The sequence below is a fragment of the Acartia tonsa genome, chromosome 9, assembly GCF_053477335.1.
Source record: "Acartia tonsa isolate MP-2025a chromosome 9, ASM5347733v1, whole genome shotgun sequence".
NCBI classification, from domain to species: Eukaryota; Metazoa; Arthropoda; class Copepoda; order Calanoida; family Acartiidae; genus Acartia; species Acartia tonsa.
In genome coordinates, this window is record NC_137268.1 from 45678341 (window position 1) to 45705462 (window position 27122).

The 27122-nt window shown below is 31.5% G+C and overlaps 1 protein-coding gene across 2 annotated transcripts in view; it reads left to right on the plus strand.

Annotated features, from left to right (window-relative positions):
* Window positions 1-27122, plus strand: part of LOC145329057 (cell adhesion molecule DSCAM-like) — a 72305-nt gene that overhangs the window by 28934 nt on the left and 16249 nt on the right. For both annotated transcript variants that reach the window (XR_013882760.1, XM_080173077.1), the window contains exons 3-8: window positions 5868-6100; window positions 9890-10020; window positions 12298-12391; window positions 12657-12757; window positions 13000-13119; window positions 26848-27018. Coding sequence is in view for 1 of the 2 variants with exons in the window: in XM_080173077.1 (XP_080029203.1) it covers window positions 5868-6100; window positions 9890-10020; window positions 12298-12391; window positions 12657-12757; window positions 13000-13119; window positions 26848-27018 (850 nt within the window). In the remaining variant the exon portion in view is untranslated. The remainder of the gene's footprint in view (window positions 1-5867; window positions 6101-9889; window positions 10021-12297; window positions 12392-12656; window positions 12758-12999; window positions 13120-26847; window positions 27019-27122) is intronic.

A 27122-nucleotide genomic window follows, 5' to 3' on the forward strand; every position in this document is an offset into this window, starting at 1 on the left:
CTTGTTATTGCTGCGCTACCATCTTTATAAACATAATTGTCCTTGTTTTTTTTATGACGTTTTAATACGCGTTCAGGGACCCTTGAAAGTGTCTGTGAAGGGTTGTTTTAAATAGTTTTAAAACAGCGGGGTTGCTACACTAAATATGTCAAAAGGAAAAAAAGGTCACATTTCCCCCTTATTTTCTCAGCTTCTTAAATTTTGATTCTATTACTAAATTAAGATTCCCTTAATCATTTACAAGCAACCAAATACAGAATTTATACATTGTAATTGAGAGGTGGGGGGGATGGGGGGAGTATTTTGATGAATCATATACCAACAGGAAAAATAGCAGCCCCCCAAAAGCAGATCTAATGATGCTATTTGTCATTGCATCTAATAAACAAGGATGATAAAATACATACTAGCGAAGCTGAAAAAACTCTAAATTGACACTGTTTTCACAAAATAAATATATGGAAAGTTTCATAGTAATAGAACGATTCTAACATGCCCAGTTTCTACTTATATTGGATATCCGTTACGGACATACTAACGTATCTTATTTATTGAGTAGCTTAACTAATAAAAATAATCTTAATCTAAACTGTGGCATGATTTGTCTAAAAGGCCTTTTTTTCTTCAACACTGTATAAAAGAGTTCTTCTTTTTAAGTTAAATATCAAAGTAGCAAAGTTATTTAACCTCCTTACGAACGAGATCATTATTAATTTAAACTCAAGTAGGGAGAGGACATTCGGCTGTTTATTGTACTAGTCCCCAAAGTTTTATATGAACGGTTTCTTATTCTTTGACTGAACAACTTTGGGGACTGTTATTCAATTTTGATTGGTATATCAAGTTGAGTGTCCAATCGTCTCAACCACTAACTGTAATCTAAAGGAGGGATAATTTGTGTATCATTATTGGGAATGTACTTTAATTTAACGGCCATTGTCTTATCCCTTCAAGTTCCTAAGTGTATTAAAATATAATTTCTGCTGGAATGTATACACGTCTAACACGAGTGTCCTACATTGAATAGTTGTCTTGATTAGACTTAAGCAATGTCATACATTTAGATCAATAGGTATGCCATGTAAAACCACCAATAAAAAAACACTTCAGTAGGTGAAAAAAAAACTAGTTTGCCTCAAAAATTCCAGGCGGTATCATGTGTTTCTTGGTTTTTAATTGTTTCCTAAAATTAAAAAATAAGGAAAAGCCAAAAAATAATTTACATTGTAAAAATACAAACTTAAGGAAGTTCTAATACGCCATTATGATCTATTTACGAGTGTTTTGATTATTAAAAATATCAAAACAAAAATATATTTTTTTTATTATTGATAGATATTTGATCAATGTACGATTATTTTGCCCTAGCTTTAAGTGAATTTAATGAAATCGAAAATAAAATAAAAATACTTAATTTTTTTTATTAGAATTGAAAATTGAAGATCATTTGAAAGTAATTCAGTAGCGTTAGTATTTCTATTAACTCCAAATTAATTTTATTTCTATACTTATCACAACTAGGGATAGGTCAATCGACAATAAATTAGACTTCTTCCTAATAAAATCCATTCTTTGATAGCCTGAAAAAATGTTCGTCATGTCCCTAAATGCCTGGTTGAAAACATACATTGCTAATGATGCAATTGAATTTACTCCTTTTGCTCAGCTCCATATATAGACACTAGGAAGTGTTGCGCATTTTTATTCTCGCGCGCAAAGGGTTAATTAAACTCATACAAAAGTTTCAAAATGGACTATATCGTATGAATGGCTCATATTTGAGTTGAAAATTAATATGACCTGTTTTATTACCTAAATCTTAAAAACTAAAACCCAATTTCTAGAAGTATGTGGACAACCATGAACCAATACATTTCCCATACTCAATAAAGTAAAAGAAAAGAGGGGGTACTAGCTTTAAGTAACTTTATCAACAGGGTGGGGGCCCTGTGCTGACTTTCAATTTTATAGTTTAATATTAACCAATAGCGTCGGAAATATAAGCACAGCCATGTCGTTACAATATCTCAAAATAACCGAAAGAAAATTGCTAGCAGACGAAAAAGGTCCCAACCACTTGGGCCTTGCAGTTGGCTGGGTTTAACATCTAAACTTATACATTTATTCTGTACTCAAATAATTCACCGGTCTCACATAGCAGCAGTAAATATCATTATTGAACTCTCTTGTACAAAAAGACTTGAAATTTATTTGAAAACAACAACTATACATCTTGAGGTTCATTTACCAAAAGGTTCAATTAATTTCATGAAAATCCTTTTTAGTTCATTTATCAATTCCTTTACTAGTATGATATTGTTAACACATAAATAAACACTAAATCATTGAAATACACATTCTGTTGATTCTATGACGCATAGTTTTTAAAAGCGAAGCTTTTCTATAATTAGGGTCGGTCCGTCCGTACGTCCGTAACGGATAGCTTTTTTCGTTAATTTAGGCATGTTAGAATTGTCCTATCGATTTCAAATTTTGCATGGTGATTCCTTTAATAGTTAGGTACGATTTTGAAAGCGTAGCAACTCTATAATCATTAACAAAATGTCCGTACGTCCGTTTTAAACATGTTGATTTTTGTAACTTTAAAAACTTTTTTTTGGTTCCTGGGAGAACAAAGTATAATGTTATAAGCGAAGCAACTCTATAATCAAGTCCTAAAAATGTAGGTATGTCCACAAACATTATTATGTATAAAGCAGTTTTTCAACAAGTTTACTTAGAATTTTGCTTCGAGTCTTATATATTTATATTCTGATTATTTAGTTCTGACAATATATTAGTGTTAATGTCCGTTTGTCCTACCTTTTCAGTGCTTCGCTTTTATGGATGTTGTCATCCTTGTTGTATAGCAAACAGATTCGAACAGATCTACAAGAAGGCATTTATAGCAGGTTTGCTACTATAAACTATGATATAAGTATATATCAAAAATATAAACGGAACATATTAAAAATCAACATATTATTAGGTAGATGAAATAAGCAAAATATTTTCATCGTATAAGTTGAATTTAGGCCTAAATATTTAATTTACATAAATTAGAAGAATACTTCATATTTTTGTTAAAATCAGGGTGTTTTTATCCGAAAATGAAGTATTTTGCCTTTGTTTATAAAAGTCTATTAACAAAAAAATATGTTTCTTTTATTATACCCATTACGATGTTTTTCTATGTTCAGTTAAAGTTAATGTAGCTAAGAAATATAAAAAATTAAATTAAAACAAAATTGAATTATTCTGTTTTTACTTTTAATACCTTTCTTCAAATTAATTTAAATTTTTCAGTCATAACACACAAACATGCTAACTTGACTTCTTCAGAATGCTTTAAAAATGATTTTAGATAAAGAAACAAAACACAAAAAAAGTGTTTTAAAGTACTTTAAAGGTTTTATTTCTAGGTAAATAAAAAAAGTTAGTCATAGAATTATTTGCGTAGAAGGACAAAAACATAAACATATCATAAAATTTCTCAATATTTTCAAAAAAATCATCATAATGAAACCATCACTTTGTTTCTGAGGAGTTTTATCCCATGCTTGATGTCTTGAATTTGATTTCAAGATACTTCCTTAATTCAAATGCAACATAAAAAGTGTAACCGAAAAACAGATAATCTTTTGTTTTAAATAGCATATTTTTTTGGAACTTTTATGTTATAGATTACAAAATTCTGTCTTAGTAGCTGAAAAATATTGGGATGAAATGAAGATAAATAAATCCTCCAAATTTTATATTTAAAATTCTTCTAATAATTTAAATTGTTCATATTCTATTGATCTATGCATGATTTTTTGTCAAAATTGATTGTTTACATTATTTAAACATAAAAACATGAAGCTACAGTTATTCAAAATTCTTGAAAGACAGTTATTTTATTTGATTCTCTTAATTTTAGTGGAAATAAATTGTTTTCAAAGAAATGACAATTATCAAAGATAAAAACAGTTGTTCTAAAAGTAGCATAGCAAATCTATACTTTATTTATATGTACTTTAGTATTATTTAAAAGAGTATATTATCTACCTACAGTTTAGCTATTTGAATTTTGTAATCCTTGCATAAAAGTAACTTGATGTCTGTCTGTCGGAGTATCTAATCTTGTAGTTTAGGGGAAAACATGTTAATTTTTACAAAAACATAATATGATTCAAATCAATTAAAATCTAAATTACAAAATCTTATTAAATTCTGGAAAATGTCTTTTCTCATTAAAAAGATTAATTTTCGGAAGCCAAATGTTCTTAGCTTTTTGATGCTGCCATTTATAATTTTCTAGAGAACCTTGCACTCTACAGGAAATTAGGGATAGGACCATGTAGAATTAAATAATATTTTTCGCCTACAGGGAGGGAATGGTCAATGAAAATCAGATAAATCTACAAAACTTTTCTTTTCCCTTATTTTTACTGGCTACCAAAAACAAAAGTTGGGGGTTGAGGGGGGTATTAACATATTATCCACTATCCCTTATCCCTAAAAATTAAGAAAAAGTCTCTAGCAAAAATGTTCCTATGTAATTAATAACGTCCAACCGAATGTTGAAAAATTGCTCTTCGTGGGAAAAATATTTCTGCAAAAAAAAATATATTTTACACCGAAAACCTTCGAAACTTTTTAATGTTTTTACATTTTAGCAAAAAAAATTAAGGGCTTTTAACAATAAGTCTTTGATCATAATAATGCTCTAAAATTGACGAAGAAAAACAGTAGAAATGACTCTTGGTTTAACACGGAAGTTGGCGGTTTTGTTTCGACACCCAAGCCTTTGAAATAATTGCTATCAAGGGCCAAATATAAATGTCATTTATTTTGTGGTCTTCAAATAATCACTTGAAGGGAAAAAACAAGGACAATTCACTCAAAAAACGGAGCAATAATTTTAAAAATTGGAATGGAAACTACTCTAACTATCCTCTCCAGACAGACTAGACGTACTTACATAGACACATATAAAGAGTAGCTTCGCTCGCCATAGGATAAAATATATGTGATAAATTTTCCTAAAACCAAAGGACTGTTATTATTGTATGAGAATTTTTATAAAATTGGCTAATGAAGCGTGGAAAAAATAATTTGTTTAATATTTTTATAAAATATAATGATAATACCTAACTCTTTTTCATTTACAACTGATTAATATGTTTTCAATTTTCAAACTTTCTGCCTAGTCATAAAAATGGATATATGTGAAAGAGGTTTAGAGAAATACCAAAAGGGTTTCCTCACAACCCCTCAGAAACAAAATAACTTCATTTTCATCTTATTGGAATGAAAAACTCTTACTTATAAAATAACAGTAAAATGGTTTAAATACCAATTAGCGGCTGCGCTCCTAGGAAGTAAATAGCCTAAAACCAAACGTAGATATAAAAGGTTTACTGACGGCAATTGTTTTGGACAAAATAGTTTTTTTCTTGTGATATATACCTCTTTTAAAACAATACCTTAATTATTATTTTTTTTTTAAATCTTAAGAAATTTAATATTGTGGTTTAAGAACAATATATTGAATTGTCAAAAATAAATATTTAACAGAGTTTTTTAAAAATAATACTTTCTTAGATATTTCATAATTTCAATTATTTGTAAGGCTATTTATTGCACAAGTCCCCAAAGTTGGTTTGTTCATTAAGGGGAGTGTCCAAACGTTTCAACCATCAATATTAACCTATAGAAGGGTTATATTTGTGTAATATCATTGGGGATGTACATCAATTTATCGGCCATTGTCTTATCCCTTTAGATCCCTGATAATTTCATTTATTTTTAGATTAAATCAGTTTAGCTTTTATTTAAAGCTTCGCTTCTCTCACTGTTTAAGTAATAAAATGTTTTATTTTTAGGGTCAACTACGACAAAAACGCGGGAATCTACGACCTGAACATTGCTGGGACGAGCTACGAACGGGACAACGGAGTGTTCGAGTGTCGCAACGTGGCCAAGGAGTCTCGGGAGTACATCCACAACTCTACCACCAACCTTGTCATCCTGTTTGAGCCTGGGCGCCCAGTGTTGACCCCCCTGCTGCCCAACGTGACGGAATCTAAGCCGTTCCAGCTGGCTTGCGAGTCCGTAGGTAAGGTTTTATTAGTATTTATTGGCTAACAGTAATAGATTATAAATATTTGTCTTTGAATAAGTAATAGGATGGTTGTATGTCAGTCTTTCGTTTGTTGGCCGTTTTTCCCATACTTTTTTCATATTTTCTTGTAATAAAAATAATAAAATATGAATTTCAAGTCGTTTTTACAGATTTTGGACTTTTAAACTTAAAAAGCTTAGGTACGTTTTAAAAAAAAAAATTTCTTCAAATCATTGGCTGAACTGTATTTATTTTTAAGGTCAGTCTAAAAAGTTAAAATTTGTTATTTCCCTACAAGACATATTATTTTTCACCTTTTAACCTTTTTAAACAGCAAGGATAATATCTTTAACAGTTTGGGAAATAGGGTTGAAAATGTTATCCAACTTCAAATTATATCGCCAGAATATTGATAAAATTAGAATGTTCAATTTTTAATTATACTAGCGGCTGCGTCACTAGTATCTATGGTATTCAAAGAAATATGAAAGGGCAGAAAAATAGCCTAAAACCATCCCAGGACCTATAAGAAGCTTCTTTGTAAAGAAGAACCATATCGGTTCAGCGGTTAGAGAGATCCTTCGCTACAGACAAAGAAAGCTTACTGCATTATTAAATAGGATGGTTTATCAATTTATTTGTTGGTTACAAATGTATTTTTTTTTACTTTTGGTATTATATCTTTGCAGTAAAGATCTGATAAGCTTATTTGTCTGTACGGTGTACCTACATAAGTATGATTATAGACGCACAAACCCTTATTGTAGCAAAGCATCTCTATAATTAAATTTTGAAAATATTTTTTGTGGAGAATTGTTTTTCTCGTATTCATTTGAATCCGGTGGATAGGAACCGGTTCTCATGAATACGAAAAAACTATGTCTAGCATCGTATTATATCCCGTTTTCTACGAATATAGAAATGTACATTCATAAGATTAAAACTAGTTTTTTTATCCGGTGCCTTCGGCACCACGGGGCTAAAAAAACTAGTTTTAATCTTATAATTGTACATTCTATATCTGCGGAAAGCCGTTTATAATACGATACGAGAAATAACTATTATCGCCGTAGTATAGTTAGTCAGCTTTCCGAGGATATGAAAATGAAAGATTTTAAGATTGATTATTTATCGGTTTCGAAACCAAACTACAATATGTATTTTTCTCATCAATTTCTTTTATAATTTGCTTTCAAAAAGCTTATAATCTGCCTGGTATAGAGCTCCCCTAAAAAGTACGGACATACAGACATAGAGACTAATCCTAATTTTTAATTCATTTAGCTACGCTACTTGTGTACGCTGGCATTCTTGTTTAAACCCATGTTTCACCATAAAAATGGACATAGCCCACAAAAATTGGTCATAACCACAGAACGGGATAATTATACCGAAAAATAATTCAAATACTTCTAAAGGGAGAGTTCTAAAAGGTTTTTTTAACTGGGTAGTTTATTTAGAATTGTTGTTTTGTCTTTGATACTTTTAAAAAAGTGTTGTGAATTTTATACGAAGATTTTTCTATTTTATCAATGCGTGTGTAGGTTAAGATCTTGCTAACCGCCGAACCGATATGGTTCTTCTTTACATTGAAACGTTTTTTATGTCCTGGGAAAGTCTAAAACCCTTTTGCGGTAGGGGAGGACACTTTTCACTTAAGTATCCCTTATTTCATAAAACCCCTACTTGAAGTGAAATGTATTTTCTAAAAAAAACTTTTTTGGCAATTCTTGTTCCAAACCCCCCCGACAGACAACTGGTCAATACACACGTGAAAATTACTATTTGTCTTTACATAGTGTCTCAAATTATACACATTTTTAAAATAGGAAGGAGGGGGGGGGGATAACCTCGATTTTTAAAAAACAAGGAAAGATCAATGTATAATTAGTTTTCTCGTATTCATTCGAATCCGGTGGATAGGAACCGGTTCTCATCCATACGAAAAAACTATGTCTAGCATCGTATTATATACAGCTTTCTACGAATATAAAAATGTACAATCATAAGATTAAAACCAGTTTTTTTAGCCCGTGCCTACGGCACCTAGGGGCTAAAATACTGGTTTTAATCTTATAATTGTACATTCTATATCCGCGGAAAGCCGTTTATAATACGATGCGAGAAATAACTATCCTTAAATCCAACTTCTTAATCTTAGAGATTAATTTACCTTCATATAAGCGGATGTAAGGACAATTTTATGTTAATTAAATAAAGATGTATTTTCATAAAGAAATGTAAGTACTGAAAATGAGGCCGGGATGTAATTTGCCTCCAAATTATGACATGAAATATTGACAATGCATAAAAACATGCTCACTACCATTTACTTAGTTTTGTTTGTCCGCAGTTATTTACTAATGAAATTATATATTTTGTCTAAATAAATATCCTTATCCTGGAAAGAGAAAGTATATTTGTAATATTTATTATTAAGACAGGAAAACAAAAGAGCTATTATCCAAAAAAGGCTTTTTCTGACATATGTCTATAATACAAAATTTTTGTACCGTCATTATTTGATTGTTTCTTAAGATAATGACTAAAAATTAAGTCCTAATTGAAAAAGATACAGTATACCTACCTATTTTATTTTATGAATTAAACTATTCCGACATTTCCTGACTTATCAGTCCTGCCGTTTCATAGATTTTATTGTACAAATTTAAAAAATCAAAACTCATTTTTCAATGCTACATACTACTTATAAAAGTTTAATTTCAGTGTAGGTTTTTTTTACAATAAAGTCAAAAAACTATCGATTTGGTTGTAGTTACTTTTTTCAAAATTGCAAAATAATATACCTAATTGATTTTGCATAAAAAATTAAATGACCTAAAAGTAGAACCAACAGGTACTTCTTTCTATGGCTTTTAGTAAAATTATCCTATGTAGCTACTGAGAAAATAAATATGACTACTCACTTTTCCTTGAGTGATGATTTACAACTTTACCAATAGTTAGGATTTTCAAAGACATAAAACATATAGTTAGTAGGATGTATGTATTTAAGATTTTATAGTTTATTTTCAATTTTAGGTAAATTACTTCAAAAGTTCAAAAAGTGAATTTGACAGCTTCCCATATACTGAATAAAATAGTCCTTTTTAATCAAAAAGTCTTTGAAAATCCTAACTTTTATTGTATTTAAAGTATACATAGTTAATAGATACGTCTGATCTTTTACTACCGTAAGTCTGCATCTTAATTTACCATGCATTTTATGTGCAGCCACTCTATAAACTGTATTATATAGAAAATAGGTAGGACAAAGAAAGATCATCCTCCCTTTTAAAAAAATACTAGCAACTGAGTCCCTTTGTAGGGGAGAAAGGGTTGAAAAATAGCCCCCCAAAAAAAACAATCATAAATGAAATATCCTAAAACCATCCCGGGACCTATGTTAGGCTTCACTAAAATGGATTGCTGAAACTCTGGTTATAGGAAAAGACTAACTGTTTTATGTCATAGAATGGGGGGGGGGGGATTTTATTCTCAGATCTGATCCGTGATTCCCTGGGTTTACTACAGTCGTTTGTTTTTCAAGTGGTTGAAAAAAATTGATTTTGTCAAAGATAAGCTTAATTTTGAGATCCGCCTTTCTAGGGATATATACAGGGATAGAACATTGGATGATCAAGAAATATTTTCTCAAATTATTAAGTTTATATCCATTTTGTTTCAATAATAATCATGTTTAATAAGAGCACAATTTCCCTGTCTCTATATTTACTTAGGCTAACCAGTGCAGTCTATTAATATTTTACTATTTTTTTTCAGGTGGTTCCCCACCCCCCGAGATGACCTGGTTGAAGAATGGTGAAATTGCATCGGACGATTCCATCGAGTTTACCCCGGCCCTGGATAGAGATACCCCCACAGTTTCCGTCATTACTGTTATACCAGAAAAGGTAAGTTTTAAAGAAGGTGAATTGTGGGGAAAAAATGCTATTTTTACCAAACAAAATTAACTAGAACATTAAAAGTTATATCATTAAGTAATATACGGACTGTGTGAGTTATTTGATAGTTTCTCAACATTAGAAAGATTATTCACACAAAAAAATTGCTGTCTTAATACTATAGAAAAAGCTTATTAAATCATACTTTTGTGCCATTACTAATAGACCGGCTTACGAAAAAAGTCATTATTTGTAAGTTTATTTCTTAGTCTATCTAGAGATATTTTTTTCCCTCTGAAAATAGTCCTCTTTCTTTAACAGCAGCCGATAAATAGCTACTTTTCTAACAGACAAACGAACTTTTACAATAACAGAGTAGCTTCGCTACTAAAAATAAAATATTACCTTTTTGTTGCTTGTTGCAAAATGGCTAATATTAAAATTAAAAATGAAAGTAGCTACTTGGAATTAATCTGATAGTTATAAAAAATATTTAAGCATAGCTTTTTAATCCTATTTAAAATGCAACACTAACTGCGATTATTTAAAAACAAGGACAATTAAGCTGAAAGTAACGCAACCGTGGTTATGTAAAAATAAAATTTTTGGGGAGTTTTTATTGGCCAATTTAATTAAGGGTTCCTATTTTAATATTTATATTAATTTTGATTTGATTTTATATAATAAATTTATTATTACTTGGATCTTACACCAGATTATCATATCTTCTAATAAAGTGAAACTCCCTAACTGTCTAAATTAACCCCCTTTACCCCCATCCCCTCCCCACCTACTGGATGAACAAACTTACCAATAAAGGATGTCCATGCTAGCAACCTAAATTGACGACAATTTTCACATATCCACATATATTCTAAAGGAATCTATTTAACTTTACCTATGAAAGTGCGTTGTTGAAAAAAATACGGTTGCATAAAGTAATAGAGGGTCTGCAACAATTAAAGATATAAAGGCAGATAAAAACTTTATGAAAATTCAATTATAATGCTATCAAATAAATTTTCTTTACGCACAAGTGTTCTAAGTCGGCCATTTAAATCAGGATCTTAGGGGATAAGATGATAATGAAGTAAACAACCAATTACTATAAACAATTAAACCCTTAAGTAGAAAAAATAGTGGTTGACAAGTTTGGAAACTGCCAGTTTTTACCAACCAATTAAATTTTTATAAAACATTTATAAGCTAACGAGATTATGTTGATAAAATTTACAGTCCTATATCCCCTCCTTCTTTTTGCTCTTTTGGATCTTATTTTGATACTTTATTTGACTAAATGACTAACTTAGACACCGTATATCAACTGTTAAAGAGCTTTTACATTAAACAACACTTAGTTTATCCTATGAATTACAGGGATAGGAGGTTGGCATATAAAATAATATTCATTAGATTTTCTGAATCAAACAGGAAGGGAGGGGATATTTGACTGTAAATTTAACTGGTACCCAAAGTTTTATAAATATTTAAACATAATCTCCTATTTGTTGGCTTTATATTAAATCTTGATTGGATTGTAAAAACTTCAGCGTTCTAACTTAACAACCAATGATTTTAATCTTCAGAAGGGTTAATTTTGACCATCGTCAAAGGGCATGGCGACGCATTTGTCGTCCATTGTCTTATCCCTGAGGGCAAGACATTTTTAAATTTAAGAACACATTTTTTTCTCGTTGACCTATCTCTATTTTCCTAATTCATAATAACTGATTAAATCAAAACCTTTTTTCTTCTTTTTCATTGAAAAGGTTAATGAAAAATAATTGCAATTAAAAAGTCATAAAAACACTCTTTTCATTAAGATCTTTAGTGCATTTAGAATTTGATAAAAATATACATCTTAAAGTAGTGTGTATTGTATTTATATAAAAATCAACAAGCAAGTTATATTTGTTAGAATTGAAGCGTTTAGTTTATATTTTACTTTAACAAGTCTTGAATAATACGAGTTTTCTATGAAATTTTGCTTATTTTAGCCGTTTTTCATCTGATTTTTAACTTTTTGTCCCGAGATAACAAAATTGATATTAATTTTATGATTTTTATTTTAATATTCGTGGAAAAATTGATGATTTTTCAGTATGTCTGGGAACCAGTTCTAATTCAGCTAATATTAATCTGTTTCAAAGCCATAATGGAAAATAATTTACGTTTATTCGTCAGATAAAAGTTAGTTTGCATTTAAAGAAACGGCTAGAAATAGGTTTTACTTCGATTCTAAAAGGCAGAAGTTTTCATTAAGACTAATCTTGTTGTTTTCTCTAGGACGATGATAATTCTGAATACACCTGTACTGTTTGGAACCAGGCTATCGACAAGGAAGAGACAATGCAAGTTTCCACAAAGATTAACGTTAATTGTAAGTATTCATACTTTTTGTGATTATGAAGAAAAGGTTTCGTGATTTTTGTATTAAAATAGCCACACACAAAATAAAGGTAGCAAAAGTAGATTTTACAAAATATCTTAGAACTAGGTGCTTTCCCATCAGTAGATGGTTGACCACTTAAACACCCCTCCCCCCACGTCTTATTTTTTAAATAAATTATAAATTAAGGGAGGGGGGGGGGTTAGTTACTATGAAATATATACCTATTATTTTTTAAATCCGTGATTTTTTTCAGACTATCCACGCGTGAGTGTTGGTCCTGAGAATCCTGTGCGCGTGGAGCGTGGAGAACCCGCAACACTGGAATGCACCGTTGATTCTAAACCTAATGTCCAGGTAAGCTGCGCGCCAGCGTCTATTAGTATTTGTGATATTTGCAGGGATCTTAAGGGATCAGACATTGGAAATGATTTACGTACTTTCACAAAGATTAAAAACTTTGGGTACAAGCATGATTTACAGTCAAATATCCCTTTCCTAACTGGATTTAAAAAAAAATATTTTTAAGTAGGTGAATCATTATTAGATTCTAAGGCTAAAATACTAAACATAAGAAAATCATCACTTTTTTCTTATAGGACGTGAAATGGCTGCGAAACGGCAAATTTATCAGCACCAATTTTCGGCACCTGATTCAGCGGGCTGGATTGGAAAATGCGGGTCCGTATATCTGTAGTGCCGACAACAGCCTTGGAAAGGTAAGTTTTACTGCCATTATTTCCACGGATATTGAAATTAAAAGATTAAACCTAGTTTTGTAAGGCTCGAGGAATTTGAATATTCGTGGAAAATTGTCAATAATACAATGCTATATGTACATGTCTTCAGTATGGATGAGAACCGGTTATAATCCAGCGTATATAAATTGGTTTCGATGCCTTAAGGCCCCTAGTTTTTTATTTTGTTTTTATGTAAGAATACAAATATACAGACAAAAACAATTAACATTTTAAAAATGGTCAGAATATAATTCTAACTATTATCTGTCTGTTTTTAAGTTAATTTGAAACAATGTAGAAAATTAAAGATTGCTTAAAATTACCGCTTTAACATATAATTGTTACGTGTTTTAAGTATTTCTTTGAAATTAGGTAGGTACTATTTTATATTATTTAAAATTATTTGTTAGAAAAACTCTTTTATTAGTCACATTAGAACTGCAAATTAATACAACAGTACACAAATTCAGTGATATGAAGGGTTAAGACAATAGTCAATAAATTGATATACATACCCAATGATGATACACAAAATTACTCCTTTCTGTAGATGAAATTAAGTGGGTTAAACGTTTGAACACTTAACCTAATTAAAATACCAATCAAAATTCACTAAAGTTGTTGAGCCAAAACGATATCAAAAAACATTGGGGACAAGTGTAATAAGCAGCCCAATGTCCCCTCTCTCTCTGACACAATTCCCTTATTCCATTCTTATTGGCGGGAATGAATGAACACAAAAGTTTGCATAAGCAAACTAGACATTGTTTATTGCAAAAAAAAATTAGCATGTCTGCATTTTTTTATGGCAGTCTCTTTTTTTCGCACATAACACATTCTTACTTTTTGTGAGGTAATTTATGTGTTTATGTTCAGCAATATCTCTGAAACAGCTGTTTGTTGTAGATACACCCCCCCCCCCTCCTCCATAAGAGAAATAGCAGTTTTCTTTTCAGGGTGTATTTAAATTTTTATCTTTATATCTTAGTATCTTTCAGGTAATAGAAAAAAATTGTATAAAAAATATTTATGATGGGCAATTTCTAAATGCAAATAGTTAAAATACCAAGCCACCTTTTTTAAGTAGCTAAGCTACTCTGTTCAAAGTATTGGCTTTGCCCAAAAAGAGCTGCTACAGGCTGACGCCTAGGACACCAATCCAAAGACTAACCCACGCCAAAACTTGTAAGGGAGACTGACCCACGCCACAACTTGCAAGGACCCACGCCAAAAAGTGCAAGACCCACGCCACAACTTGCATATGCACATTTTGGCGAAGTTGAACACGCCATAAGGAAAGCAAAACTGGATGAATGATGACATATTTTCAACCTATATTGAAGACAAATTTTCTACTGTTAATATATCCGCGTATTCCTACTATAATAAACGTTTAATGCAATGAGTTTTATATCAGGTGATATATCCTTGTCATTAATTTTATCCCCCATTCCCTGAAAGAAAGTGCCTTTCTGTTATGCAACTGTGCATACTTGTTTGTGTCCTTAAGAAAGTAGGGAGTGTTTGGTGGCTTTAAGTAGTTTATTTTTATTATCAAGGGGGGGGGAAGTTCTGACACTTTTGCGTAAACAGTGATTATAGGCTTTGTCTTTGGAGATAATGGATAGGTTATTTGGCAAAAAAGTTTCCTTTTGGGATGTAGTTTTCCTATTTTCAAAAAAATTTTGGATTCGGCCTCCAGGTTCCGGTACTCCAGGCCTCCAGGTGGATTCTGGACAGGTAAAAATTGAAAATTCAAGATAGAACAAAACTTATTTAACAAAGGTTTGTACTTTATGGATGGTATGAACTAATTTGAAGAAATTTTTGAAATCGGGCTCCAGGTTCTGGTACTGCAGGCCTCCAGGTGGATCCTGGACAGGTAAAAATTAAAAATTTTTAATTTTAAAGTTAGAACAAAACTTATTTAACAAAAGTGGCTTCTTTATAGATGGTATTAACTAATCTGAAGAAAATTTTGAAATCGGGCTCCAGGTTCAGATGCTGCAGGCCTCCAGGTGGAATTTGGACAGGTAAAAATTGAAAATTTTTACTTTAAAAGTTAGAACAAAACTTATTTAACAAAAGTGGCTTCTTTATGGATGGTATGAACTAATTTGAAGAAAATTTTGAAATCGGGCTCCAGGTTCAGGTGCTGCAGGCCTCCAAGTGGATCCTGGACAGGTAAAAATTGAAAATCTTTAATTTAAAAGTTAGAACAAAACTTATTTAACAAAAGTGGCTTCTTTATGGATGGTATGAACTAATTTGAAGAAAATTTTGAAATCGGGCTCCAGGTTCACGTACTGCAGGTCTCCAGGTGGATCCTGGACAGGTAAAAGTTGATAATTTTTACTTTAAAAGTTAGAACAAAACTTATTTTTACAAAAGTGGCTTCTTTATAGATGGTATTAACTAATCTGAAGAAAATTTTGATATCGGGCTCCAGGTTCAGGTGCTGCAGGCCTCCAGGTGGATCCTGGACAGGTAAAAGTAAAAAATTTTTACTTTAAAAGTTAAAACAAAACTTATTTTAACAAAAGTGGCTTCTTTATAGATGGTTTTAACTAATCTGAAGAAAATTTTGAAATCGAGCTCCAGGTTCAGGTACTGCAGGCCTCCAGGTGGATCCTGGACAGATAAACAGTAATTTTTTACTTTAAAAGTTAGAAAAAAACTTATTAAAAAAAAGTGGCTTCTTTATAGATGGTATGAACTATTTTAAAGAAAATTTTGAAATTGGGCTTCAGGTTCAGGTAATGCAGGACTCCAGGTAGATCCTGGACAGGTAAAAATTGAAATTCTTTACTTTAGAAGTTAGAACAAAACTTATTTGACAAAAGTGGCTTCTTTATGGATGGTAGGAAGTAATTTGAAGAAAATTTTGAAATCGGGCTCCAGGTTCAGGTACTGCAGGCCTCCAGGTGGATCCTGGACAGGTAAAAACTAAAATTTTTTTCTATTAAAGTTAGAACAAAACTTATTGAACAAAAGTTGATACTTTATGGATGGTATTAAATACTTAAAAGAAAAATTTGAAATTGGGCTCCAGGTTCAGGTACTGCAGGCCTCCAGGTAGATCCTGGACATGTAAAAATTGAATTTTTTCACTTTAAAAGTTAGATCAAAACTTATTTTACAAAAGTTGATACTTTATGGATGGTATTAACTAATTTGAAGAAAATTTTGAAATTTCAAAATTTTCTTCAAATTACTTCCTACCATCTTTAAAGAAGCCAGTTTTGTTTTAACTTTTAAAGTAAAAATTTTTAATTTTTACCTGTTCAGGATCCACCTGGAGGCCTGCAGTACCTGAACCTGGCGCCCAATTTCAAAATTTTCTTCAAATTACTTCCTACCATCTATAAAGAAGCCACTTTTGTTAAATAAGTTTTGTTCTAACTTTTAAAGTAAAAATTGAAATTTTTACCTGAACCTGGAGCCCGATTTCAAAATTTTTTTCAGATTAGTTAATACCATCTATAAAGAAGCCACTTTTGTAAAATAAGTTTTGTTTAACTTTTAAAGTAAAAATTTTAGTTTTTACCTGTCCAGGATCCACCTGAAGGCCTGCAGTACCTAAACCTGGAGCCCGATTTCAAAATTTTTCTTCAAATTAGTTAATACTATCTATAAAGAAGCCACTTTTGTCAAATAAGTTTTGTTCTAACTTTTAAAGTAAAAAAATTCAATTTTTACCTGTCCAGGATCCACCTGGAGGCCTGCAGTACCTGAACCTGGAGCCCGATTTCAAAATTTTCTTCAAATTAGTTCAAACCATCTATAAAGAAGCCACTTTTGTTAAATAAGTTTTGTTCTAACTTTTGAATTAAAAATTTTCAATTTTTACCTGTCCAGGATCCACCTGGAGGCCTGCAGTACCAGAACCTGGAGCCAAATTTCAAAAATTTCTTCAAATTAGATCATACCATCCATAAAGAAGCCACTTTTGTTAAATAAGTTTTGTTCTAACTTTTAAAGTAAAAATTTTCAATTTTTACCTGTCCAGGATCTACCTGGAGGCCTGCAGCACCTGAACCTGGAGCCCGATTTCAAAAATTTCTTCAAATTAGTTCATACCATCCATACAGTACAAACTTTTGTTAAATAAGTTTTGTTCCATCTTGAATTTTCAATTTTTACCTGTCCAGAATCCACCTGGAGGCCTGGAGTACCAGAACCTGGAGGCCGAATCCAAAAATTTCTTCAAATTAGTTCATACCATCCATAAAGTACCAACTTTTGTTAAATAAGTTTTGTTCTAACTTTAAAATTAAAAATTTTCAATTTTCACCTGTCCAGGATCCACCTGGAGGCCTGCAGTACCAGAACCTGGAGCCCGATTTCAAAATTTCTTCAATTTAGTTCATACCATCCATAAAACACCAACTTTTGTTAAATAAGTTTTGTTCTATCTCGAATTTTTTTTTTTACCTGTCCAGAATCCACCTGGAGGCCTGGAGTACCGGAACCTGGAGGCCGAATCCAAAATTTTTTTAAAAATAGGAAAACTACATCCCAAAAGGAAACTTTTTTGCCAAATAACCTATCCATTATCTCCAAAGACAAAGCCTATAATCACTGTTTACGCAAAAGTGTCAGAACTTCCCCCCCCCTTACCTTTTGTCTTTGTGCAATTCAACAAAAATTATTACATTTTTAATTATTTTAAATGTCAACAGTAGCCTGTTGGTTATTTAAGCTTTTTATTTTGATGATTTCTTAGTGTTTAAAAAAAGGTAATTTCATAAAGTTAGAAAAAGCTTAATATCACAAATATATTTAATTTAGTATTATCTTAAAGTTTAATCAAAACGACTATCTCACATTACATATCAGAAGTTGGGAGGGGGTGTATCCATCCCCTAGCAAAATTAGGATATGGGTTGGATTTTCTGTTTTACACCCTACTGAATGTCTGTCTTACACCTTAAAGCTCACAGCCCCCTCATTTGTATTACACCACCGATTGCTCACACCCCCCCCCCCTTATTTTTGTTCTAAGAGGGGACACAAATCTCACGAGGGGGTTTCAAAAATTTCACATAAGGAAATAAACTAGTGTGAATATAGATTTTAATTTTGAAAACTACAAGTAAAAAGAAGTTTTTTTCTAATACTAAGCAATGGCATTAATACTAAGGAACAAAGGAAGTTGTCTTTGAAATTCCCCCTACATCCATACTTGCCTGTAAATTGTGTACAGCTCATTTAAGGTTAATGCAATAAATGTTTTGTAATTAAGACACACAGAAAAAGAATGCGAGATATTAAATGAAGCCGTTTAAAATTGTATACTTTTAATTCAAAAAAAGGTGTCTTTACTTTACTGCCAATAAAAGTTTCCTTGCTTTAAGGATTTCTTCCTCATTGATATTTCTTACCCTAAAAATAGCATTAAACTAGAACATATACTTAGCTTCTACTAGTATCATTTCACAATTTTGTTATTATGATAAAATGCAAGTTTATATGAATGTCAATCATACGTAGATTGTGTGTGGGGGGGGGGTCGGGGGGGAGGGTAGTATATGCAATTATTTTGCGATTAAAAAGATTTAAGGGGGGTGGAGTGGGGGGGTGGAGTGGATATTAAGGGTCAGATGTCCTACAGTGCTTAATTACATTTTATACGTGCACATTTAATAACACACAAGACCATTGAATGGGATATTTTTTCTGATTTTTCATTTTGTAGTACTAGTTGTTGCTTAATTCCCTGTCATTTATAGGCTCTTTTTTTGGAACACAGTGTGAAGATTCATAGCCAAAAACCATCCTACGGACTACATAAAGCATTCCTTAAATGGAGAACTAAATAGTTTCAGTGGTTAATTGAAATTTTTACCTAATTTAACAAAAAAAAACGATGGTCATCAAGATTCATAATTAGTATGTATTTTCATTACAATAAATATCCTAATCTCCGAAAAAATTGTAGTAAAAGAATATTTTAAAATAAGGACCCTTTTACATTTTGGAATTTATTTGGTCTATCATTAAAAAGCATTATATCACTATTAAAAGAAAGTTAAAATACTGCCTCTGGAAATTCTTTGAATTTATTATAGGTACTTTCTTGGTTGATTACAATAACAGCATGGCATTATACAAGAAATATACAGAAAACAATACATTTTTTCTTAATAATGACTATTATTTTCTCAAAAGCGTGTCTTGTGATAAACTTTTGCTTTAAAGCTTAAATCCAGTATGTTTTTTTACCATGATTTTCGAATAAAACAGCAAATGATTTTGTAAAGAGATTGAACTTAATTACCTAGGTAATTTATGCAGGGATTTAAAGCGATAAGAAATGGATTATAAATTGATGTACATTTCCAATCATGATACACAAAATTATCCCTAATGTAGATTGTAACGTTTGAACGCTAAACTTAATGAAGCAACCAATAAAAAGTAAATGAAAGTCCCCAAAGTTGTTCAATCAACGGATAAGACATCATTATAAAACTTTGGGGACTAGCGAAAAACTTTTCTTTTGTTTTAAACCTCCGTTGCGAGACGTCTGCAATAATCTCCCCTCATCATGTTTAAAATGAGGGAAAACAAGTTTTTCTGCGGAATTGACTGAGAACCAAACTTTTTGTTGGGGTCAAAATTTTGGCCGCTGTGGGTCAGACGGGTCTCTTTTAAACCAGAGTCGAACATACTTGGATGACCAATAGTAAGCAGCTAGTTTTTGTACATTTTGTCGATAACCCAAAAAAGATTACACTAATACACACGATTAATTTTTTTGTCTCTTCCGTCATTAGAGAACAATTATATCGACTGTAAAGGTCCATAATTATATTACCATAAAGTTATGCTTATTTGTCAGGGGAATCAGACAGATTTAGTGTACAAACCATTTATGAATCGTTCAATGAGATGGTCTTTGAATAAAATGTTTAAAATAACAATGCTTGTAATGGTCATGATCGCTTTTTAGGGCCTACACTAAAAAACATTTTCTAACATTGTGTTCTTTATGGAGTGCTAAAATTTTAAATAAACAAAATTTAGGTATGCATTAAAAATGATACATTTTTGTACTCTTCATTTTAGAGTTATTCTGTACTATTTTGCCTGAGCTAAAAGTGAAAATATAATATAGTATACGTAATTAAACAATAAAGTAAGCATGCTCCTAATGGCTACCGCATTTTCAACGCCTTTTTTATTCGTAGGTAATAAATCCGCGTAATTTTATAAGCATATTTATTTCCGCCCTGTTAGAAAGAAAAGGTCTTTGTGATTGAAGGGGGGTGGTAAAAGGAGATATGTTAGAAAAGGGTCGTGCGATTAAAGGGGTGTTACTGGTGTCGGTATGCACATTTACAAACATAAATCAGACACTTGTTAACAATTTTATATGGAGCTCGTAGAAAACTACCAAAAAATATTTTTATTTTTTAAATATTTCCAGGGAGGGAGGGGACATTGGGCTCTTTATCACACTAGTCCCCAAAGTTTTATAATGTTTTTTTTTTCTTCGTTAGCCTGATAACTTTGTGAACTTTTATTGAATTTGATATGTTGGTTCATTTAGTTGTGTGTCCAATCGTATCAACCACTAATTGTAATCTATAGAAGGGGTTATTTTGTGAATTGTTTCTCTTTAATTTGACTTTCATTTTTAATTTGTTTGAAATTTATTGCTTTAACAGGTTAACGTTCGCTATTTTTCATAAATAAAACAGCCAAAACGTATGCATTCCATATTTATAAACTCACACCTTACATTTTTAGCTCAGCGGTTAATTTAACAAGCTAGATTCTTCAAGGCAAATATTTAACAAGGATGCCAACATACCAAAGCATTATAAAGTGTTTTAAATAAAAACTTTGTCTGTTATTTAAGCATTAGCTAGCTATTTAGGATACATAAAACATATAGTAGTAGGATGTATTTGTGTTCTAAGATCCCAGAAATGGATTGACTTTTAGATCTACAGGAAAGGCTTTTCCTAATGGGTTTTCCAACGCATTACGGCCTTTCCTCCCTTTATAATAAAATGCCGGGTTAATTTCAATTCATAGAGTAGCCTCGCTACTTAAAATTAATGTATGCACATTAACCGTGTAAAGATTTATTGTATCGTCATATATTTAAATAAAATTAACAAGGTCAACTACATGCATTAACAGCGGAGCTTAAACAATCCTATATTCTATACTAAAATGTATGTTTTAATGTGCTTATTTATGTCCTGGTTTTTGGCTATTCATGGTGGATTTAGGTGCAACTAAAATTAAAGGTATAGGACCCTTAATGGGGGGTGAGACTTACCCTAAAATATTTTTTTTAATGAAGGGAGAAATAAATACATAGAAAAACTAAAATATTTTGAGAAAACAAGCTTAAGATAGATAGCTAAAATAGAAAGGTATCTAACAAGTATTTGATAGATAGATAGCAAGTAAAATTTTACATATTTGACCTCCACCATACCTCCCCCCATATAGAATTCTACACCCTCCCCCCTGTGCGTCCAGTGTGTGAATTATTAAGTCCTGACATGAATTTAGAACCAGGGTGTCAACTTAAAACCGCAACAAAAAGTGTAGTTTTTGTTGCACACGTTGATAGTGGGATTTTATGAAATGTTTTCAAGTTAGACAAAATACAAAATACAAATTTTTCCCCTATTAGTAGTACTTGTTCATTTATTATTTTAATTTTATGGCTTTTTTTAAATTTAGCTGTAAAATGAAAACTCCTCAACATGATTTTGAACCACGTTTTCTTAGATCAGTTTTTAAATAAAAACTTCATAATTTCATATTATTACTGAAAACAATTTTTTTAAATTTCTTGTATTTTATACACTGCTCATAGATTTAACTTCTAAATGGTAGTCCAAATGATTTTAAAAACTGGGTCCGAAAATGTTTTAAGTTGCTAACTATCGCCACATGTATATGGGTCACGCCAAAATTCTAGGCTGCCATTTTTCCATTGCGCTAAAATCATGTCCTACTTGAAAATAAGAATTTTGCTTTAGCTTCCAATAAAATAAGGATAGATGTAACCAAGAAGTGTATAGAAAAGTATTTTAAACGCCTTAGAAAGTTCATATAATGCACAGAAAATATGAAGAAAAATAAAGTAAAAAGTTACTTACGATGTCTTTTTACCCTTTAGTTAAAATCTTTATTAAAAAATACATTTTGTCTCAATAAATAATTAATTTTACTTGGTGCAGGGGCTCTGATTCAGCAAATTTATTCCTTTTGAAATAGCTGAAAATTTGGATATTTTTAGACGTAAAACTTGTTTTGTTCTGTAACTAAAGGGAAGTGGGTAAAAATAGTGGGGGGGGGGTGGATTGATGGGAAATTTTCACGTAGAATAGTTTGTCAGAATCCTTGTCCCTGGCAGGGTACGATATCCCTTTCTCCAGGCACACTGCTGTGAGTGAAACAAATCCTTATTAGTTTTATTTTTCATACATGCCAGCCAAAAAAAAATGGGGTTGCTCAATATGGATTCGGGTGGGGGGGTCATTCATGCATTTTCTAGTAATTTCCCATTGAATTAATTAAGGGTCTAGTTCACCCCGCCCCCCCCCCCCCTCCACCCCTAATAAAACAAAATGTGTTTTGTTGGGATTAGAAATACATAAAACAATATACATGATCAAATAATTAAGATCTGTAGGACTACGTATTTTTTTTGAGACATTGTATATAATTTTGATGATACACCAATTTAGTCAGTCAACTTGAGCTCATTTTATTTTTTCACTATTAAATCTTCTTTTCCTTTTAAAGCAGCTTTCATTGAAACAAAATGTATTTTTTTCTGCTTGTTGTTTTACAATGTTTATCTCATGATAGTTATTAGTACATTTTTTCTCATAGAAGCAAAATCTTATTTAGTATTTCTTGCCTATATAGACGGATAAACTAAATTAACGAGTAGCCTCGCTTTTAATATCGTGCCGAATTTTGCTTTGTAAAAGAAAAGTAAAGTTTGCCCTTTAATTTAGTTTAGAAAAAAAATCCGCTAATGACTAAAAATGTTGATGAAATAGTCCAAAAAGTGCTTCATCCAAAACCACAGAAAATTTTTAAAAGTTGTGTCGTACAGGGATAAAAAGGATTGCTTTATGAAAGACAATTTAGAAAATTAACAATATGCCAGTTATACTTACAGAAATAATATTTATTTTGTCTAAATAATAATTATTTTTTGTTTTAATACAAGAACGTCTGTCCTAATGGTTTTCAAGGGAATTGCGCAACCAAACCTTTACTGTCCAATTTTTATAAGTAGCACAGCTGCTCTGCAATTGTTTTATCACATAAATGTTTGTTTGTCATGTTCTACAATTAAAATTATAGGAGATCAATCAATAGTATGTATCTCCAATCTTTATGAAGATACAAGCCATAGATTTATGTAATTTATGTGATAGATTTATTCTTAAATTAACCTAATTATTATATGTGTAAAATGGAAGAAAAAAACACTATGAATAAAAAAATCCATTAAAACGACGGAAAATCTAATTTTATGTTTTTACTGCGCTTCAAATAAACATCGTTGTCCTTGTTAATAAGCCATAGTTGGCTTTCCATCTAAGCAATTAGGGGAAAGAACTATGAAGAAAGGATACTTTTAAGGATTTTTCATTATGTAATTAAGATATTAAAAAATTTGGGGATACAGGAATATATCAGAGATCTAAAGGGCCAAAAAATTGATATACATCCCAATGATAATACAAAAAAATACCACTTCTTTTGATTGAATGGTTGAAACGTTTGGACATTCAACTTAATGAACCAACAAATTGAAAATTCAATAAAATTCGCCAAAGTTATGAAGCTAATCTTGATCATAAACTTCATCAACTTGATCATAAAACTTCCCATCCTTCCTGCAAAAAATGAAGACTTTTTCGTTCGGATAGAACCTAGTTGAGGAGTAGCCTCGCTACAAAAATAGATAAAAGATAGATAACTGTTCTTTTATCACTATGGACCATCAATCTAAAACATTCAAAATAATACATTTGACTAGTTTTCTAAAAAAACAAAATAATGATCTCTCCTTAATTTACCTCAATGCTAACATAATCCGTCTATCATTGACCTATTTGAAATAGTTTCTCATTTTAATTACTGGCGACTACGCCCCTATCATCTGGGGGCTCTGTTTTTGAAAGGGCAAAGATGGCTTATAAAAATATAGCTTTAAACAATCCTAAGGCTTAAATATGAAATTAAAAAACCCTAAAACCACCACAGGGCCTATGTAAAGCTTGCATAAAATATAAAAAAAACGAATCGGTTCAGTAAGTATTGAGATCTTAATCTTTAGACAAAAAACCCTTACTATAATAGAATACCCGTCCCTTGCTTTAACCTTGATTTAAAATTAAGAATTATTAGTATAAATCTAACTCCGCCCCTTACTTTGTAAAAAAAAAGTTCCTTTGTTATTACTAATGATAACTACTTTCAATGTTTATACAATATTGTCAATATGTTATGATAGCAACTCAAATATATGTATATATTGGTGTTAGTTTTATTTGTGATTAGCGGCTACGTCCCTAGGAGCCTAGAGTGTGGGGGGGGGGGGAGTCGACCCCCCACTTCCAATAGTATTAATGATACTCTTCCAAAAATAGTTATAAGCCTTTACAGGACTCATGAGAAGCTACACTACAAAAGAGAACCATATTGGATTAGCGGTTATAAAGGTATTCTGTTCAATATTATAGAAGAAATACAAACATTAAGTTCTAACTTCAAAATATTTTTGAATATTTATTTTTCAAAGCATATATTTTTGTACGGCATATAAAGCACATTTCGAACGTTTTTTTCAACACAATAAAAACAAAAAATCAAGACATTAGTAGGAACTTGATTTAAGTTTTGACCGTAGAATTAAAAGTATAGTTAGCGTGAGGAATATAGTATCTAAAGAACAATTATTTTACCTCCATTTTTCTGAAATTGATCATGATTACAGCATGCTTTTTGCAATAGATTCAACTTGTCTCAATTCTGCTCATTATTTTTTTTCTCCATGATATTCATGTCTTTTATACTTACGATTACTAATGTTCCTATATCCCCCCCCCCTCAACCCCCCTCCCCCTAAGTTTTTGCTTTCATTTAAGATTCTAGCAAAAAATTCTAAACAAAAGAATCACCTAATAACCCATGTTTATTAACAGTTCGGTCCTTAAAAAAAATAAAAAATTTTATTATTTGTCACCTCCCTAAAATTTAGTAATTTAGTATTTTATCTACCTATAGAAATTCTGTTTTGAAAGAATTGTTTTAGTTTTAACATCATTTAATAGAACATTAATACTATTTTTAAATTATTGGATCGTGTTTAAGAATCGAACTGTACGAGCTAGATAGGGCAGAAATATCCAATACCTTGGGGCCACTGAAAAATTGCTTAATTTTCATTTCACAATGGCAGCTATATACATACAGACCACAAAGAATGGGTAAACCAGATACTGAAAAAGCGTACATAAAAATAGTTGTTTCAATGATTAACTTTATTTTGAAATTATGAAGATATTTATCTACGCTTTCATTGGATCATATCATCCTTGTTTATTTTAATAGACATAGTATATCATTCTACATGTTCAAACTGGCCCCATAATCCGACAAAAGAAAATACATTAATATGCCTTTTGTACCAAAATCTGTATACACATCAACCAATAGCATGGCCTAGTTGTTCTTCCATTGTTATCCTATTGCCTTATTTAGATGAATGTCTTGTATAGGATGTAATTGTCAATAAAGTAAAAGAAAAAATGTTCAAATCCGTGTTAAAAGTCTTTATATGGTCTTAAGGTAATTAAAGCAGAGAGGTCAAATTTGTGTGTGTGTGTGTGTGTGTGTGTGTGTGTGTGTGTGTGTGTGTGTGTGTGTGTGTGTGTGTGTGTGTGTGTGTGTGTGTGTGTGTGTGTGTGTGTGTGTGTGTGTGTGTGTGGGTCATGACAACAAAAGAAAAAAATATGATTTAGTTCAAAACATAAATACACATTAATTATCAGCAATTTATTTCTGCAAACTTCCCTTATTAATTCATCCAAACAAAGGGGGGGGGGCGAAAGTGACACTTTTTGAAACCAAAACTAAGAGTCAACAAAGGAACTCAACTAAAAAAAGGGTTACAGGTCTGAGATTTTGCATGGCAGTTGCTTTATAGGGGTACAATATGGAACTGTGAAGAAACGGCGGCGCAACCGCCGAAAACCGCCGTTTCCCGCCGTAATTTTTGTTGCCTTTTCTCGGCGGTTTTCGGCGGTTGCGCCGCCGTTTCTTCACAGTTCCATATTGTACCCCTATAAAGCAACTGCCATGCAAAATGTCAGACCTGTAACTCTTTTTTTAGTTGAGTTCCTTTGACTTTTAGTTTTGGTTTCAAAAAGTGTCACTTTCGCCCCCCCCCTTTATAAGAATTTTTGGGAGGGGAGGTGGGGATAAGACCAAATATGTCAAAATTAAACCTGTAGTTAGATCAGAAAAAGTGCTTCTTTGAAAATTCCAATAATTCTAGATGTATAATTTCTTGTTTTATAGAAGAATGAATTATCCTCCATTTATCTTACCCTGAATTGTTTTTGATTCATTTTCCATCGGTAAAATAGTTAAAAATGACCATTGATTGATCACTGACCGATTTTTTACCCTTTCTTCTTTTTTCAGGTTGTTGAGCAAGAGTTGGAACTGGACGTGTTGTACGCCCCCGAGGTGACCGTACCCAGGCTGAAGGAGTTCTCTGAGAATGAGGACGTGATTGTCCACTGCAACATCAGCGCGAATCCCAAGGCACATGCCGTAGTTTGGACCAAGGAGGGAGATGAAAAATTCAGACAGGTGACTATTTTTTTGATAAAAAAAGATACTTTAAGAATAGGACAACAGAAAATAAATAAATCCCTCCAAAAACCCTAATTAAGGGGGGGGGGTTAATGCAACCA